Here is a 17,702-nt window from a genome sequence, read left to right as displayed (position 1 = left end):
TTTAAGCCAGACCTTGCTTCTTTCTCAAAACAAGTGTTTGATTGATTGTTTCTGTGTAATGATTCCCGGATATTGGGACTCAATCCTACATCTGCAAGTAATACCATTGGTAATAATCAGATCTTGTTTGGGAGAGCTCAGTTCTCAAAGCTCTGGGCCTAAAGGAATGACTCCCGTTACTGGCATGTCTAAATGACGTACCCACGACTCTGATTGGCCTACCACTGGACTGCTGCCTGTTCTGCTGGGCTCCATTTGGCTCTGGCTCAGGCTGACACTTCCTGTCTCACCTTCCACATTCCTGCAAAAACTCTGCTTTGCAGCTCATCTCAGCTTCCTTTTTTTTTTCTTTTATCCTTTTTTTTTTTTGCTTTTATCATGACCCACATTAATAAATACATTTTCATCCAGTACACACAGGCACACTTGCACACACACACACACACACACACACTTAAAACAAAATTTTTTTAAAATTCTTTTTTTCATTAAAAAATACACTCTAATATTTCTGCTTAATTTTATTTTATTCCATTTATTTAAAAAATGCTGCTTAGGACTCACTAAATTGTTTAGGCAAACCATCTTCCATAGGTTGTCATGGCTGTAATCTACTAGCCTCCCCAGTCACTAGCCTATATGAACAGAATTATTATTTTTTCTCTCCTGGAGGCCAGTGAACTTCACTTCTGCTCTACTTTACCCAGTATCTCCCTGGACCCCAGCCCTCTGTTCTTCCAGCCTGGCATCCCATTATACCCACTTTATTTTATTTATTTATTTATTTATTTATTTATTTATTTATTTATTTTTGCTGCAAAAAGTTTTATTGTTTCATTTGGTCCAATGCAGGGGAGAGGGCTCCAGGGTGGTTAAAAGAATGGCTAGTAGTTTCGGGAAGAGGCTCAGATAAAAGCCAGAGACACCAGGGGGATGCAGGGCCGGGGTGGGGGGGGGGGGGGTGGAGAGTGGTGCCTCTGAAAGGCCTCTGGGCTCCAAAGGCTCCTAGTCGTGCTTGAGGGTGAGCCTTTCGAAGAGATACTTGCCCAGCCCAGCCTGGGGGCCGGCCAGCCTGTGGATGTTAGTCAGGTGGTCGCCCATCTTCTTGATCAGTTTCACCTCCTCATCCAGGAAGTGGTTCTCCAGGAAGTCGCAGACATGAGGGTCTGCACGGGTAGAAGCCAGGGCATGCAGCTCCAAAAGGGCCTGGTTCAGGCTCTTCTCCAAGGCCAGGGCGGCTTCCATGGCGTCCTGAGTTTTGGCCCAGTCATCCTGGGAAGGTTTCTGCACATCCTGGAAGAGAATGCGGCCGCCTCGCTTGTTTTGCAACTTGAAGAAATGCTCCGCGCCCTCGTGCTTCTTCTCCGCCAACTCGCGGAAGAAGTGGCCCACACCCTCCAGAGCCACATCATCACGGTGGAAATAGTAGCCCAGAGAGAGGTAGGTGTAGGAGGCCCGCAGATGCAGGTTGGCCAGGCGGTTGACCGCAGCCTCCACCTCGGTGGAATAATTCTGACGAATTTGAGAGGAGCTCATGGTTGTTCAGCAATGAGGAGTTAAGGTAGAAAAAACAAACCGGTGTGTTGGCTGGTCCCCGAGGTGGTTCTGAAGGTGGTGACTGGATGAGACGCAGGAGAGTGGCCGGTGGCTGGAAGAACGGGTGTCCCTGGGTCTGTTCCGTCCATACACTGTTGAAGCAAGAGACAGATCCGGGACTTCCGAGTGCGCTCCCGTTATACCCACTTTATCTACACTTGAAGCTTATCAGGAACTTCGGACCCTTACTCTTTCATTGGCTCCCCTATATCAGAATCTTTCCGGTTTTGCTTCCTTTCCAACCCACACAGACCCTGTGACACCACCTACTGATCTGCCCGCCACTTGGCATGAAATATTTGGGTTCTGTCCTCCTGATAACCAGTTTGGCCATCAGCCCAATGGGTATGGCCCATGAAGTGTAGACATAAACGTGTCTGGGCCAGGCCTATAAGTGTAGGATGATGTCCACACTGAGTCACACTGCTCATTTATTATTTAGCTCACTGATATCTTCCCACTTCCAATCCCTCTGCACTATCTTACAGACTGAGAAATGGAAAGCATATTCCTTATGTTACTTTCTCTGCAGCACCTGAGATTTTTGACCTTCAAAGTCTCTTCCCCACTACTTTGATGACTCCCTCTTTCCTAGTTCCCTATGTTGCCCCTTTTTTTCCCCAAACTTCTTCATAAATTCCTTCTCTTCGCTCTACCCCTTAACTGCTGGTTCCTCAGTTTCCTCCTCTTCTCAACAGACCCTACAACATTCCAAGGCAAACCTGGATTTCCACCCAGGATTTCCACTCTCATCTATATGATGATGATTCTCACAAACACATCTGAAATCCTCAGCCATTTGTGGGTTCATAACCAATGCCTGCTACACCCCTCCACCTGTCTGTCTCACATATCCTTTCAAACGCAACCTCTCCCAAACTGAAGTTGGCTTCTTCTCCCTCCAGAGTGCTCTCCAATAGTTTCCCATTGCATTTAGGGGGAAATCTGTCATTATTGCTATGGTCTTCCAGGTCCTGGGGTCTAAGCAGTCTAACCTTTAGCTCCCTCCTCCACCGCATTATCTAGACTTTCCTCATGACTCATTCTGCTCAAGCCAAACTCCGTGCTGTTCCTACAGTAAGCCAAGGAGGCACTTATTACGGGATGTTTGTCCTGACAATTCCCTCTACCTGAAATTCAATTGCCTGAGATCAGATAGCCCTGGACCTCTCTCCTGCACCTCTCTCAGGTTTCTGCTAAAATACCAACTGCTCACAGAATCTTCTCTAACCAGCCTGTCAAAAATAGCACCCCCTCATCACTCTCTAGCCCCTCCCTTACCCTGCTTGGTGTTTTTTAAATTTTTTTCAGAGCAGCACCACAACCTGACATGAGTGTGCTTATTGTCGGTTTACCCTCATTAGAATGTTTTTTTATTTAGCTGAATCTTCAGCACCTAGAACAGTACTTGATACAGAGGAAGAAGTCAATAAATAATTGATAAATGAATGAATAATTTATTTCCTCCCCCTTTTCTACCCATGCCTACACACTGTGTTTTCACCAGGATTCTAGGTATAAGGTACCCAGGTTTCCTAATCATGGCCCAAGCCAGAAGCCTGGCCTTTGGCCTCATCCCCTCCCTTTTTTCTCCGCCCATATTCCATCTGTCACATTTCTCAGTAAATCTTTCTAAATTTGTCTCCTATTGCATTTAATTTCTCCATTTTCACTGCCATGGTCTTGGCTCAATGTCATGGATCCCTCTGGGTCCTAGTCTTAAGAAAATGGGCATGAACACAACATTTTACACAAAAGGATTTCTAGATTCTTCAAAGACCAGTGAGAGCCCCTCCCCAGGTGCTACTTTGTCAAAAGCTAAAAATCTCTGTCTCAAAGCCTCCTTCTTTATCACCTGGATGACTTTGATGTCTGCTGTGGTCCGAATGATTGTGTCCCCCAAAATGCACATGTGGAAATCCTAACCCCCAACATGATGGTTATTAGGAGGTGGGTCTGTGGGAGGTGACAAGGTCACAAAGGCAGGGCCCTTGAGAATGAGTTTAGTGCCCTTATAAAAGAGACTCTGGGAAGCTAGTTTGTCCTTTTCTACATGAGACACATATAACTCCAAGAATAAGCCAGAGAGAGAGAGAAAAAGAGGGTGTGGGAAAGGGGAGAAAAAGAAGGGGAGAACCACAGTAACAGGAGAAACAATTTGAGAAGTCTAGCTAAAAGACCCCAAATCTGCCTTTAAACAAGAACATCTCCACTCCTTTTGAGGCAGAGGGTTGGGTGTGGGGATCTAAGATGATGGGAAACCTGCAGGTAGTTTACATTGAGAAGACAGCACAGTGAGGAAGTGGGCCCTCATCAGACCCAAAGCTGCCAGCAACCTTGATCCTGAACATCTCAGCGCCTAGAACTGTGAGAAATAATGTTCGTTATTTATGAACCACCTGTTTATGGTATTCTGCTATAGCAGCCCAAATGGACTAAGACAATGTCCTTCCACAGGTCTCCCTGCTCCCGAGCCTACCCCTTTCCACCCACTCCCCACAAAAACTGCCTAAATGATTTTTAAGAGAAGGGTTTGTCCATGGCCTTCTATCCGTGGTCTCAGTGGTCTCCTGTCACCTTAAGAATAAACTCCCAAGTTCTGTGTATGGCTGTGTGGTCCTCCTTCATTCTCAGCCCTTCAGTGCTCCCCATCCACACAGGTTGAAGTCATTCTGAGAAACCACTCTCTCATAATGTGCCTTTGAATGGGGTAGTTCTTTGCCCTTCCTGGCCTTTTACCTTCCGACTGCTTGCCTGCCTGCCACTCATTTTCTTTCAAACAGCTCAAGGATAATCATAAAGGTATTCCCTGATCTCCTGGGGCTCGCTTATGAGCAATTCTCATATCAGACCACATTGTGATCATTATCTTGTCCATTTCCCTGCCAGATGGAGTGCCACTGAGAACACGGCCTGTCTTATTTATGTCTGTGGCATGTGGTGGATGCTCAATAAAGGTGTGTTGAAATACTAGATGGAATGATCAGGTGAAAGGAGAGAGAGATGGTAGCAGCATGTTTTGGATTCATATAAATGGGGCAGGTATATCCAACACAGCTTCCAAAATAGGAAAAATCCATATTTACAGAGGAGATAAACTGGACAGTTCTTCCATTTAGGAAAAGGATTCACCACAAGGGGCCTCTAAATAGCTGGTGCTTTAACCATTCTATGTAAGTGTTTGTTTACAGATCATTAATCATTTTACAAAGAGGCCAAAAGCTAATGTGCAGCCCATCAGAGCCTTTAGAACAGAATCTCCAGGCTTCTGAAGCTCCTCTGTAAGTTAACAGGAAGAGGGATTCAATGTTCAAGTATTCAATTAATACACAACTTTTCAGGAACAAACCAGAGAGAGAAGATGCCATGAGGGAGGGAGGGAGAGAAGGGAATCCCAGTAACAGGAGAAAAAATTTTGAGACATCTAACTGAAAGACCTACGATCTGCCATTAAACAAGGACATCTCCACTCTTTTGTGGGGAAGGATGAAGAGTAGTGGGGTCCAAAATGATTAGTATCCCACAAGTAGGCCTTCACACTAGTCAGAAAAGACAGAGTTTAATTTCCGGTGAAGATGAAGGTACAGAGAGATCTCATCTCTTCGTGAAATATCCATTAAGTACCTGAGATAAAATGCTGACCAAGGTCTGGGCAATCCTTCGCTCCCAGGGATTGATCTTGCATTTTAGAGGGAGGAGCAAGCTGAATCAATCAACAAATAAACAAGATAATTCACTACAGTGAAAATGGCAACAGAAGACTAAGAAGGTGATGTGACAGTGAGGGTGGGGACACGAGGAGCTTCTCCAGATAGGGAACGCAAGTGAGGCCTCTTTGAGAGTGTGTCATCTGAGCTGAGCCGGATGGATGGGAAGGAGGCAGCCATGGAAAGACCTGGAGAAAGCACTCCTGGAAAAGGGACCATTGAAGTCCAAGGCCCAGAGATGGGAAAGATTCATACACACCCCAGAAAACAAAAGGAGGCCAGTATGGCTGGAGTTTAATGGAGAAGCAAGGGTTGGATGAGTTGGGAGGCAGAGTTTATAGAACTATGTAAAACAAATAAAGACTGTGGAATTATTCTAAGTGCAGTGGGAGACCATTGAAGGAATTTCATCAGGAGTCCCAAATGACAAATTAGATTTGCTTATGAATAATCATCCTGGAGGCTTTGTGGGAAATAGGACATAGAGGAAGAAGAAAGAAACTGGAACACTAGATAGAGGGCTTAGCAGCAGTCCAAGTGGAAGTAGTGGTGGTGTGGACGAGGGTGGTGATAGAGGGTTCCAGACCTCGGGCTGATGTGAGCACAGAGTGTTGTGAATAATGACAGGTGAGATCTCTCTAAGGTCTTTTCCCACTCAGACATTCTGTGACTATTACCTGAGTGCCCTGGCCATCAACATGCAGCTCTCTCTTGAGGAGATCTGCTTGGCCCCAAAGCTGGGCAGAACTGAGCTTGGAGCATGCTGTGATAATCACTGGCCCATGAGTTTGGGGTGAGAGTTCCTATAAACTAATCATTTGAGAAGCTCAGAAGAAATCCATTCTTTGCCCTCTGAAAGTTCACAGTCTAGCTCTATTGTATCTCTCTTTTGCCCTAGGCCATGCACTTTCCTGGGGATCTTCTGTTTTAAGGACTGGCATCACTCTTCCAGCCAGCACACACAAATCACCTTGGACAACTCACAGTTTCAAATTAACCTAAGTCAGGTTGGTTGTTCATAATAACTGCCATCTATTTGGTAGCTAATGCTGTCTCCCAGTTAGAGGAAGGTAAGGGCTACAGGTCTCCTCCTCAATAACCCCATAATCAGAGCACGTCTTAGACTACATTCTGCCTCACAGGCAGATATTTATTAGCAAACAAGGACAAAAATGGTCACATAGTCAGATCTATAAGTTCAAAGGAGCGCAGCTTCGCATCACCTAGGCACACAAAAGCACTTTGCATGAAAGGTTCTCCTTGAGGGAGATGTGACCCTATCCCATTGCAGGATTCAGTTAACCTAGACCAGTGGTTTTCAACTGGAGCAGATTTTACCCCCCAAGCAATATTTGTAGGTTTTTTTTTTCCTTTTTTTTTTTTTTTTTCCCTAGGGAGATACTACTATAATCTAGTGCAGCCTTGGGCAAACTACGGCCAGTGGGCCGGATCCGGCTGTTCTATCCGGTTCTCTTGCTCTCCCCTCCGCTCCTTTACTTTGAATTTATATTAGTTCACACAAACACTCCATCCATGCTTTTGTTCCAGCCCTCCGGTCCAGTTTAAGAACCCATTGTGGCCCTCGAGTCAAAAAGTTTGCCCACCCCTGATCTAGTGGGTAGAAGCCAGGGATGCTGTTAAACCATCCACAGTGCATTCCATCAGTCCCCTAGAACTATATGTACTCCTTCCTAAATAAGTATAGAATCAATCTTGCTTCTCCTTTCCCTTCTACTGCCTTAGTTTGGACCTTCATCATTTCAGACAAAGCCTTCTTCCATCAAGCCTGCCAGCCCCCTGTTCCCTCTTCCCAACCTCCCACCCTGCCATCAGACTGATCTTCCCAAATTAGGATGAGTATCCTATTTTTCTAAATTCTCTGGTGGCTCCTCTCTGCACAATATGCTATAAATCTGCTTCCTCTTCTGCCCCTTCTCCTATGGGCATTTGTTTCAACCAAGTTCAGTTGCTTTAATAAATCAAGCTTTCCCAAACCTCTGTGCCTTTGTACACTCTGTTCTTCTGCCTGGAGGGCCCTCCCGTCTACCTTGCTAGGTGCCCAGATCTTGAGCCTTCACTCAGATACTGCCTCATGCTTTGCTCCTTCGGGCTGACTCTGGGGCTCCATATTGACCTTGCCTTACTCTGAACAAACCTCCCTTAAAGCAGATGTCACAGTTGTCTCTTTTTGTACGGTAACTATTTGTTTGCATGCCTGCAATCCATTCCAAACTCTAAACCCTTATATCACAGAGACCGTGACTAGCTCATTGGGCTCAGCATGCTACCTACTACAAGACAGGCAGCAGCTAAATATTTGTTCAATGAATTATCACTTACTATGCCCTAGGTGGTCTGATTTTTGCCTTTTGTTTGTTTTGTTCTTGAAGAGATTTTAAATTCTTCAAATTTTCAGGAGATAAAGTGATACAAATGAGATACTAGGTGTTTTGAATGTCAGTGTGCCAAAGAATCATCTTGGGGACTTGTTTCAAATGCAAATTCCAGGCTTGAAGTGACCAGGTAATTTTTTTAATTAATTTTTTTTTTAAAACAGATATCATTTATGTATCATGAAGTTTACCTTTTTTAAACTGTAAAATTCAATGTTCTTTTTTAGTATATTCACAAATGTGTGTGATCATCACCACTAATTTCAGAACATTTTTATCATCCCCCAAAGAAACCTATATCCATTAGCAGTCACTCCCCATTCACCTCTCCCACCAGCCCCTGGTAAGCACTAGACTACTTTTTTTTTTTAATTTTTTTTAAAATATATTTTATTGATATTTCACAGAGAGGAAAGGAGAGGGATAGAGAGTTGGAAACATCGATGAGAGAGAAACGTCGATCAGCTGCCTCCTACACACCTCCCACTGGGGATGTGCCCGCAACCAAGGTACATGCCCTTGACCGGAATCGAACCCGGGACCCTTCAGTCCGCAGGCCGATGCTCTATCCACTGAGCCAAACCGGTTTCGGCTAGACTACTTTTTGGTCTCCATGGATTTGTCTGTGTTAAACATTTCCTATTAATAGAATCATACAATATATGATCTTTTATGATGGCTTCTTTCATTTAGCATAAGGTTTTCAAGGTTCATCCATATTGTAGCATGTCTTGGTACCTCATGCCTTTTTATGGTTGAATAATATTCATCATCTAGATAGATCACATTTTGTTCATCCATTAATCAGTTGATAGACATTTTAATTGTTTCCATGTCTTAGCTGTTATGAATAATGCTACGTGAACATGTGCGTACAAGTTTTTGTATGGACATATGTTTCTAATTCTCCTGGGTATATACCCAAGAGAGTGAAATTGCTAGGTCAGGAGGCACCGCCAAAACTATTTCCCACAGCAGCTGGACCATTTTGCCTTTCCACCAGCAATGTTGGAGGGTTCCAGTTTCCCCATAGCCTCACCAACACTTGTGATTGTCCATCTTCTTTATTATAGCTATCCTAGTGGGTGTGACATGGATAGCTCTTTGTGCATTTGCATTTCCCTAGTAACTAGTGATGTTGAATATCTTTTCATGTGCTCACTGAGCATTTTTATTTCTTCTTTGGAGGAAATTCTAGTCAACTGCTTTGCCCAGTTTTTAATTGTGTTGTGTGGACATTTTGTTCTTCTTGTTGAGTAGTAGGAGTCCTTTCTATATTCTATTTCTCTGATCAAATATATGATTTGCAAATATTTCCTCCTGTTCTGTGGGTTATCTTTCATTCCCTTGATAGTTTTTTGATGCACAAGAGTTATTTTTATAAAGTCCAATTTAGCTATTTTTCTTTTGTTTCTTAAGCAATTGATGTCATAGCTAAGAAACTATTGCCTAAATCAAGATCATGAAAATTTATACCTATTTTTTTTCTAAGAGTTTTATAGTTTGAGCTTTTACCCCTAGGTCATTGATCCATTTTGAATTAACTTTGGTATATGGTGTAATGTAAGAGTGCAACCTCATTTATTTTTGCATGTGAATATCCAGTTATCCCAGAACCATTTGTTGAAAAGGTTGTTTTACCAATTGAATGGTCTAGATACCCATTGATCTATATGTCTATCCTTACACCAGTACCATACACTCAGATGGCTGAGGAACCAAATTTGGAAAAACTTTGGTCTAAATATAGTTGCTGTAAATCTAGAGCTAATCTAGAAAAATTATGCTCCAGGTTCCCCTCTCCCGTCCCCCCACTTCTTCCTTCTGCTCAGGTTTTGATTGGCTATGAGGCTCAGGAACCTCTGTTTTAAAGAGGCCCACTCACAATCATCAGAATTGGGAATTGCTGGGGTAGCTGATGATTTAATTCTTTGCCAACTCAAGGGACCTATAATGTTAGGAAAAAGAGAAAATATAAGATGGAACTTTGACCCCAAAACATGCTAAATGATCATCTTGTGTGTATTTAGCTGTCAGAAGACATCTCTCTGGTGGAAAGAGTCAGAAATGATTCTATGAAAAACAATTGAAGGGGGATTAGTGTAGCTCTAAGTTGTCTAGATTGGGGAGGAGACAATCTACATTTTTGTCTCTGCAGTTGTAGGACCTGACCAAAAGCCAGGCACAGTGCCCTCCTTGGTGCTCTCACAGCCCAGTGCTCCAGCGATGATGTTTCTGTCTCCCCCACTAAACTCTGGGTCTTCTTGCACAGAAACAGAATCATTTTCTCTTTGGATTCCCAATGCCCATCACTGTGCCTGGAAAATTGTAGGTATTCAATAAAATGTCAAGTTAAACTAAACATTTTCTATATTTAGTCAAATAACAGGGTTTATGTAAAAATGCTAGGTATGTGATGCTTTGAAAACAGAACTGGGAAGGAATTGAACAATGGGATTAAAAAGATTATTTTTTATAAAAACCAAGTGATGGTTTTTGCACCATGGTTATCATCTCGGTCCCCACCTAACTGCCTACTAACTAGACTCCTCAGGGTCCTAGCAGGAAGCATATGGCTTGCCAGAGATTTAATGAAGAAACTACAGAGGAATGGGCAGAATTAAGGGGACACATAGAATGATGTCCTGGTACTAGCTAGAGTAAGATGTCTTTCCCGTTCCTAGTCCTGAAGGGACCAGGGGACAGTGCATTGTAGCCAGACCCTATCGAGAACTGGAACCTTGAGAGAAGGCTGCACAGAAGGACTGTAGCCATAGGCATGAGATGGGCAGAGAAGGTAGAACATTCCTCTGAAGGCCAACCAGGGAATCACCGGCATGCTCACCCAGGAGAACAGGAAGCTATGGACAGATTCAGCAATAGTCCTTAGAAAAAATACACACACAAAATTTAAGGAGCTGAAGGGCAATAAATCACTTAAGCTCTTTAGTGTGCAGCATGTCTGACTTCTGGGGAATGCTGTCTTTCATTAATTCATTCATAAAGTACTTGAGTCTGTTATGTTATAGACCAGCCGTGGGCAAACTATGGCCCGCGGGCCGGATCCGGCTGTTCTATCCGGTTCTCTTGCTCTCCCCTCCGCTCCTGTACTTTGAATTTATATTAGTTCACACAAACACTCCATCCATGCTTTTGTTCCGGCCCTCCGGTCCAGTTTAAGAACCCATTGTGGCCCTCTAGTCAAAAAGTTTGCCCACCCCTGTTATAGACACTGTTTTTGGCACTGGAGAATCAGGATGAGTAAGACACATTCCTGCCCTTAGGAAGTTCACAGTGGGAAGTGGGGGACATAGGCAGGCAATGACAATCCTATCTAATAAAAGAGTAATATGCAAATTGACCGTACATCCGCTATACCCACCAGCCACGCCCACCAGCCAATCAGGAGGGAATATGCAAATAAACCCAACCAAGATGGCTGCAGCCACAGAGAGCAGGAGGGAGGCTTGGGTTTCCCTGGCAATGGAGGAAGCCAAGCTTTCCGCCTGCCCTTGCTGGCCCAGGCCTCCAGTCAATGCTACAAAGTTTCAATTATAGAAGATAAATAAAGCCCAACAGAAATGGCGGCAGCCACAGAGCTGGAGAGAGCAGGAGGCTAGGGTTGCCCGCGGCGATGGAGGAAGCCAAGCTTCTGCAGCCCTGGCCTGCTTTGGCCTCCGCTTAAGGCTACAAAGTTTCAATTATAGAAGATACATAAATCCTAACAGAAATGGCTGCCACCATAGAGCGAGCAGAAGGCTTGGCTCCACTCCAGGCTACAAAGTTTCAATTGTAGGAGATAAATAAACCCCAGATACCAGGGCCTCTGCTTGGGTCGCCGGGGGGTGTGGCTGGCCTGCCAACCACCACAGGCCCCTCGCCCAGGCCGCCCCACACCCCAAGGGAACCCCCACCCTGATCCGGGACACCCTTCAGGGCAAACCAGCCAGCACCCACCCATGCAGCAGGCCTCTATCCTATCTAATAAAAGAGTAATATGCAGGTTGACCATCACTCTAACACACAAGATGGCTGCCCCCATGTGGACACAAGATGGCCACCACAAGATGGCCAGCAGGGGAGGGCAGTTGGGAGGGACCAGGCCTGCAAGGGAGGGCAGTTGGGGGTGATCAAGACTGCTGGGGAGGGCAGTTAGGGGTGACCCGGCCAGCAGAGGAGGGACGTTTGGGGTGACTGGGTCTGCAGGGAAGGGCAGTTGGGGGGTGACCAGACCTGCAGGGGAGAGCAGTTAGGGGTAAACAGGCTGGCAGGGGAACAGTTAGGCATCAGTCAGGCTGGCAGGGGAGTGGTTAGGGCAGGGGTGGTCAAACTTTTTGACTCGAGGGCCACAATGGGTTCTTAAACTGGACCGGAGTACCGGAACAAAAGCATGGATGGAGTGTTTGTGTGAACTAATATAAATTCAAAGTAAAGGAGCGGAGGGGAGAGCAAGAGAACCAGATAGAACAGCCGGATCTGGCCCGCGGGCCGTAGTTTGCCCAAGGCTGGGTTAGGGGGTGATCAGGCTGGCAGGCAGAAGCGGTTAGGGGCAATCAGGAAGGCAAGCAGGCGAGCAGTTGGGAGCCAGCAGTCCTGGATTGTGAGAGGGATGTCCGACTGCCCATTTGGGATCGGGCCTAAACGGGCAGTCGGACATCCCTCGAGGGTTCCCAGATTGGAGAGGGTGCAGGTTGGGCTGAGGGACACCCCCGCTCCCCATGCACGAATTTCATGCACCCGGCCTCTAGTACAATATAATCATGCAAACATGGGTGTATTAGCTTCCTAGGGCTGTCATAATGCCCTACCAAAGTACTGCCAGCTGGATGTCTTGAACAACAGAAATCTGTTGTCTCACAGTTCAGAGCTTGAAGTCTGAGATCCAGGTGTTTGCAGGTTGACTCCTTCTGAGGCCCGTGAGAGAAGGTCTGTTCCAGATTGTTCCCTTAGCTCAGGCGTGGGCAAACTTTTTGACTCGAGGGCCACAATGGGTTCTTAAACTGGACTGGAGGGCTGGAACAAAAGCATGGATGGAGTGTTTGTGTGAACTAATATAAATTCAAAGTAAACATCATTACATAAAAGGGTACGGTCTTTTTTTTTTAATTATTTCAATAGTTTTATTCATTTCAAACATTTTAACAAGAAGAATATAAACACTGATTATTATAATTTGAAACTTCAAAAAATGGAGGAATCATAGCACAATAACATACCTTATATTGAAGATGGCAAAGGCAAAATAAAATTGCCTAACAAAGGAAAGGTACAAAAGCCTTTCAGATTAAACTTAAATATAATAAAATAATTTAAAACTAAAACAAATAGAAAAGAACAAAATGTGTAAACAGTAAATTAAACATTTTCTTTAGTGCAACTTCCAAATTATGCCCGGGACGTAGATGTAGATGGCAATGTAGACTGGGTTGAAAGGTTTTTGGTCTTTAAAACATCAACTTCAGTGGGAACAGTGTTGTTGGTCTCCTTTTTAGCTAATGCTCTGATACTGTGCTCTCCAGGGGCGTGTCTCCCTACATCACCACGATAACGTGTCTACGCATTCCCAGGGTGATGTCGGGAGACGCATCCGCGGGCATTACAAGGAGCCTCTGGAAGATTGAGAGGTTGTTCCTTCTACTGAATGGGCGGATCTAAATCCGCCCACTCAGAAGAAGGAGCTGTGGCCGTGTTTCCCGACGTTGCCATGTTAACACTGCTGCTGGTGAAGGAGCGGAGGGGAGAGCAAGAAAACCCTCTGCTCTTTTGGCTCCGCGGGCCGGATAGAACAGCCGAACAGGCCGGATCCGGCCCGCGGGCCGTAGTTTGCCCACAGCTGCTTTAGCTTCTGGTGGTTTGCTGGCAATCTTTGGTGTTTTTTGGTTTGTAGAAACATCATCCTAATGTCTGCCTTCCTCTTCACATGGCATTCTCTCTGTGTGTGTATCTGTGTGTAAACCGCCCCCCCCCCTTTTTTTCAAATACTCACCAAGGATATTTTTTCAATTGATTTTTAGAGAGAGTGGAAGGGAGGGGAGGAGGGAAAAAGGTAAGGAGGGAAGGAGGGAGGGAGAGAGAGAGAGAGGGAGAGAGAGAGAGAGATTCATTTTCTCCTGCTCCAACCCTTTGGTCTGTAGGCCAACATTCTAACCCCTGAACAAACTGGTCAGGGATGAATTTCCTTTTTTTATAAGGACACAATTTATATTGGATTAGGGCCTCACTTTACTTCAATATGATCTCATCTTAACTAATTACATCTCTAATAACCTTATTTACAAATAAGATCACATTCTGAGCTACTGGGGATTAGGGTTTCAACTAATCTCCAGTGATGATGCCAACACTCACTCTTTCCCCCTCTCCATTCTCACGCACTCTAATCACCAAGGCCAGCGTCATGCTCCCCCTGTATTTAGAGGCTGTATGGGAGATGGAAGACATTTATAAAAATGAAACTGAGGGGATAACTCAAAGTCTGTCCATGGGCATCAAGGGAGAGAGTATCACGCTTCTGAGACAGAAAAAGGGGGTGGAGCTGGATGAAGAGGTATTTGTAGGAAGAGGGTGGGAAGTAGACGGAGTCTGAGCCTGATGGCCTTGACATTGGAGGTGAATTTATCTGCTGAAGTATAAGGGACTGAAGATTGGGTATGAAAGTTGGAATAGAAGAGTGTTAGAGTACTTGGAATGATCACCCAGGGACATAGAGAAGGGAGATCTCCGAGAACAGGTAAAGGTGAGATGGGCAGCAGCACTGAGAGCCCAGTGGAGGTTGGGGCCATGAATTCGTGGTGGCTCAGCCCATGCAGGATGGTGGATTTCCCCAGGAGTGCTCAGTCTCAAAGCTATAGCAAAGGCCAAGGTAATGGGGCTTCCGTGCATACAGCTGTTATTTTGCTTAGTGACTCTTGAGGGGAGCTGAGTGATCTGGTGAGACCAGATGAGTCTCGAGGTTGAGGTAGGAGAGGGAAGGAAGAGAGGGCAGGAGAAGCCTGATAAATATGGGCAGAAGATGGAGGCCTCAGGGAGGCGAGGACAAGAGAAAGCTGGAAGGTCACAGATATGATTAAAGAGGGACATACTTCTCCTGCTTATGATTTTACTGAGTGTGAGATACAAGTGAATAGGAAGCCTTAACACTGACGAATCCATGTTCCTCTTACAAACTGCTTACACCCAAATATTGCAGCTGATTAAAGGGGGAAAGATATAAGATGCATCTCAGCTCCATTGGATGGTGCCCTTTAGATAGATTGGGCCCCACAATGATGTCACTAATTATTATTAAGGGGGGGGTGTGTTCTAGAAAATAAAGGAAGTGGCCATCGATTTTTCTTATCTTTTCAGAATCTGATGAATTATTTCAGCCCTTTTTCAAAACAGTACCTTTAACATGTAGACATGTCTATTCGCGTATAATGAAGCAGGGAGAGTCTGGATGCAGGCAGTAAGTGGGAGGCTCTGAAGATGTGTCCAACAGTACTTTCTGAGCTCACTGAGTGGTCGATCAATGGCAAGGAATGTCTCAGTGGTCCATATGCGTCATCCCACACTCGGTGCACAGAGATCAGAGTTCTGATATGCAAAGAGAGGCTAGGACTCTTGTCAAATCACCACACAGGGTGTTAGCCACGCAGCAAACAGGCCTGCAAGCTGTTGACAGCCGAATGTCGGGCTGCCAGAGCCAGGACCAGCCACATGATGGGCACTGCCCCAAAGCTCTCAGCAGCAATCTGTATTCCAACGCACGCCCTCGGCCATGCTGCCGGCTCTCCAGCCTGACGCACCAGGCAGTGCCCGTGTTCTGGATCCAGAGCCACACTGTCGCAGCACACACAAGCCCCTTTGTTCACAAATGCTGCACGCATGAGCAGAGGCAGCTTCCTTTGGTTCTTTCTTCGAGGCCTGGGAAGAAAGGCCTGGCAGTCAAGCTGGCTGACCAGCCAGCTTTGGAAGTGGAGGGTTGTCTTGTGGAAAGCTAGTTGGCTATAGCACATCCAGAAATGGAGCTTAAGGGGCCTGGGCCAGAATTGTGTGGGGCTGGCTGGGGGCCCTCGGCAGCTCTGCTTGTTAATGTACTGAGAAAGTGGCTCTGACAGCGAAGGCTCAGTCCACACTGCCGCTCTGGTGCAAGCTTTTCAAATGACAAAGAGCCTCTTGCTTTGTGTGTGGAAAAAACTGAAGAGCAGGATAGATTCAACATGGGGCACGGGACCAGTTGAGTAATTACTATCTTCTCCCTCTGCTCTGAAGTGGTCTTGTATCAGCTGAAGGACACTCAGCCCTCCAGTCCAGCCTCATCACCTGAAACTTGGATGCCACAGACGTGAGCGGCACCCCGTGGGGAAGATGGGTCCTCAGCCCACCCTCCCTGACCCTAGAAAAGCATCTAGATCATCACCTCTCAGGCCTCAAGGAGCACCGACAGATGGGCTCCATTCTAGCTGGGGAGAGACCTAGTTTCAGTTCACAATAGAAAGCCATTTCCCTTAAAAATAATTTTTTTTAATCTTAAAGGAATGATATCCTTATTTGTCGGCTCCAGAAAGGATTGCTATAGCCTGGCTGGCATGGCTCAACGGTTGAGCATCGACCTATGAACCAGGAGGTCACAGTTTGATTCCCGGTCAGGGCACATGCCCAGGTTGTGGGCTCGTAGGATGTTCAGGCAGCCGATCAATGAGTCTCTCTCATCATTGATGTTTCTATCGCTCTCTCCCTCTCCCTTCTTCTCTGAAATCAATAAAAATAATGTGTAAAAAAAAAAAAAAGGATTGCTACAGAAAGCTATTGAGTAGTTCCAACAGTTTGCTGCATGGCCAACATCCTATTTGGTGATTTGCAATTTCCCAGTAATGTGGAAGATTTAAGGGAGTCCCCTGCATTGCTGGCGCTATGTACCTTTGGTATCCATGAGCTAAGGGTAACGCAAGGGCAGTGGAGAGAGGGGGGACAGTGCCATGCTTGCTGGGTGGCAGGGGCTATGTTCTTCCCCCACCAGTATCAGTGTCATTGTCTCCCCCCTCAGGCATTTTCCCCATGGACGAGAAGTCATGCTCCCCCTGTTTAAGACCAGCCAAGGGTGTGATACATCTTGCTTCATGCCAGCACCTAGCACAGCACACAGCAGGGACTTAACAGTTATTTAATGGGTGGCTAGTTGCTTAGTTGGGTTTGGGGATGGGTAAGGAACATTTTGGGCTCTATTAACTTTGTTCGGGGGTAATACCAGAGCATGCATCTCCTCAAAGGCTCCCAACTCCGGAAATCTGGGCATTCTCCTTATACTGCTGCTCCCAGCAGCTCAGCAGGGTCTCCCAAGGAGAGCCCCCCTCCCCCCAGTGGAATGAAGCCTAGACAGAGCATCTCTTGGGATCTAGCCCACCCCTCCCCTACTGACCTTTTCCTTCAGACCTACCTCCTCCTTGCTTCCCACCCTATATTCATTCAACAAACATTTATTTCAAGTGTCCTGGGTGTCTGACTGCCTGTTACTAGGGAGGTAAGGTGACCACTGGAGTAGGGAGAAATACAAATACTCAGCATTGGTTTTGAAGCTGCTGAAACATGGTCATATACACAGGGCTACATAAGGGGCAGCTCCTGGTAAAGAAATATCAGACCTCATTTTTATACTTGGGAAGTCTGGTTGAGTGGTATCATCATGTCACCTTTAATTTACATTAACAGAGTACAATGTGTTTTCTGATACATCATCTCCTTCCATCCTGACAATAATCCTTTAAGAGTAAGGATTTCATCTCTGGTTTATAAGTGGGGAAACTGAGGCATAAACTAAGTGGCTATTCAAAGTCCCAGGGTTAATAAAGGCTTTGAACTCGGGATATCTGAGCGTGGCCCTGGCACTTCCTACTCCACAAAGCTGTCTTCCCGGGAAACCAGCAGCCACCACTCCCCCACCCCCATGGGGAACCTGGGGTTACTCACTTTAAAGGGGGTGAGGTAAGAGCCAGAGCCAGAGTGCAGCTCCACACCTTGTGCTATG

General features: G+C 45.7%; 1 protein-coding gene across 1 annotated transcript; it reads right to left on the bottom strand.

Annotated features, from left to right (window-relative positions):
* Window positions 1-1,005: 1,005 nt before the first annotated feature.
* LOC308250518 (ferritin light chain-like) lies at window positions 1,006-1,715 on the bottom strand (the record flags this gene model as incomplete). Its single annotated transcript, XM_080673237.1, has 1 exon — window positions 1,006-1,715. Exon 1 carries the CDS (start codon window positions 1,534-1,536, stop codon window positions 1,006-1,008), a length of 531 nt encoding a protein of 176 aa, XP_080529363.1. The 5' UTR covers window positions 1,537-1,715.
* Window positions 1,716-17,702: the final 15,987 nt, after the last annotated feature.

This window comes from Plecotus auritus (assembly GCF_963455305.1).
Source record: "Plecotus auritus genome assembly, chromosome: 6".
NCBI lineage: Eukaryota > Metazoa > Chordata > Mammalia > Chiroptera > Vespertilionidae > Plecotus > Plecotus auritus.
The sequence above is the reverse complement of the archived record's forward strand: the minus strand, read 5'-3'. Positions and strand labels throughout refer to the sequence as shown.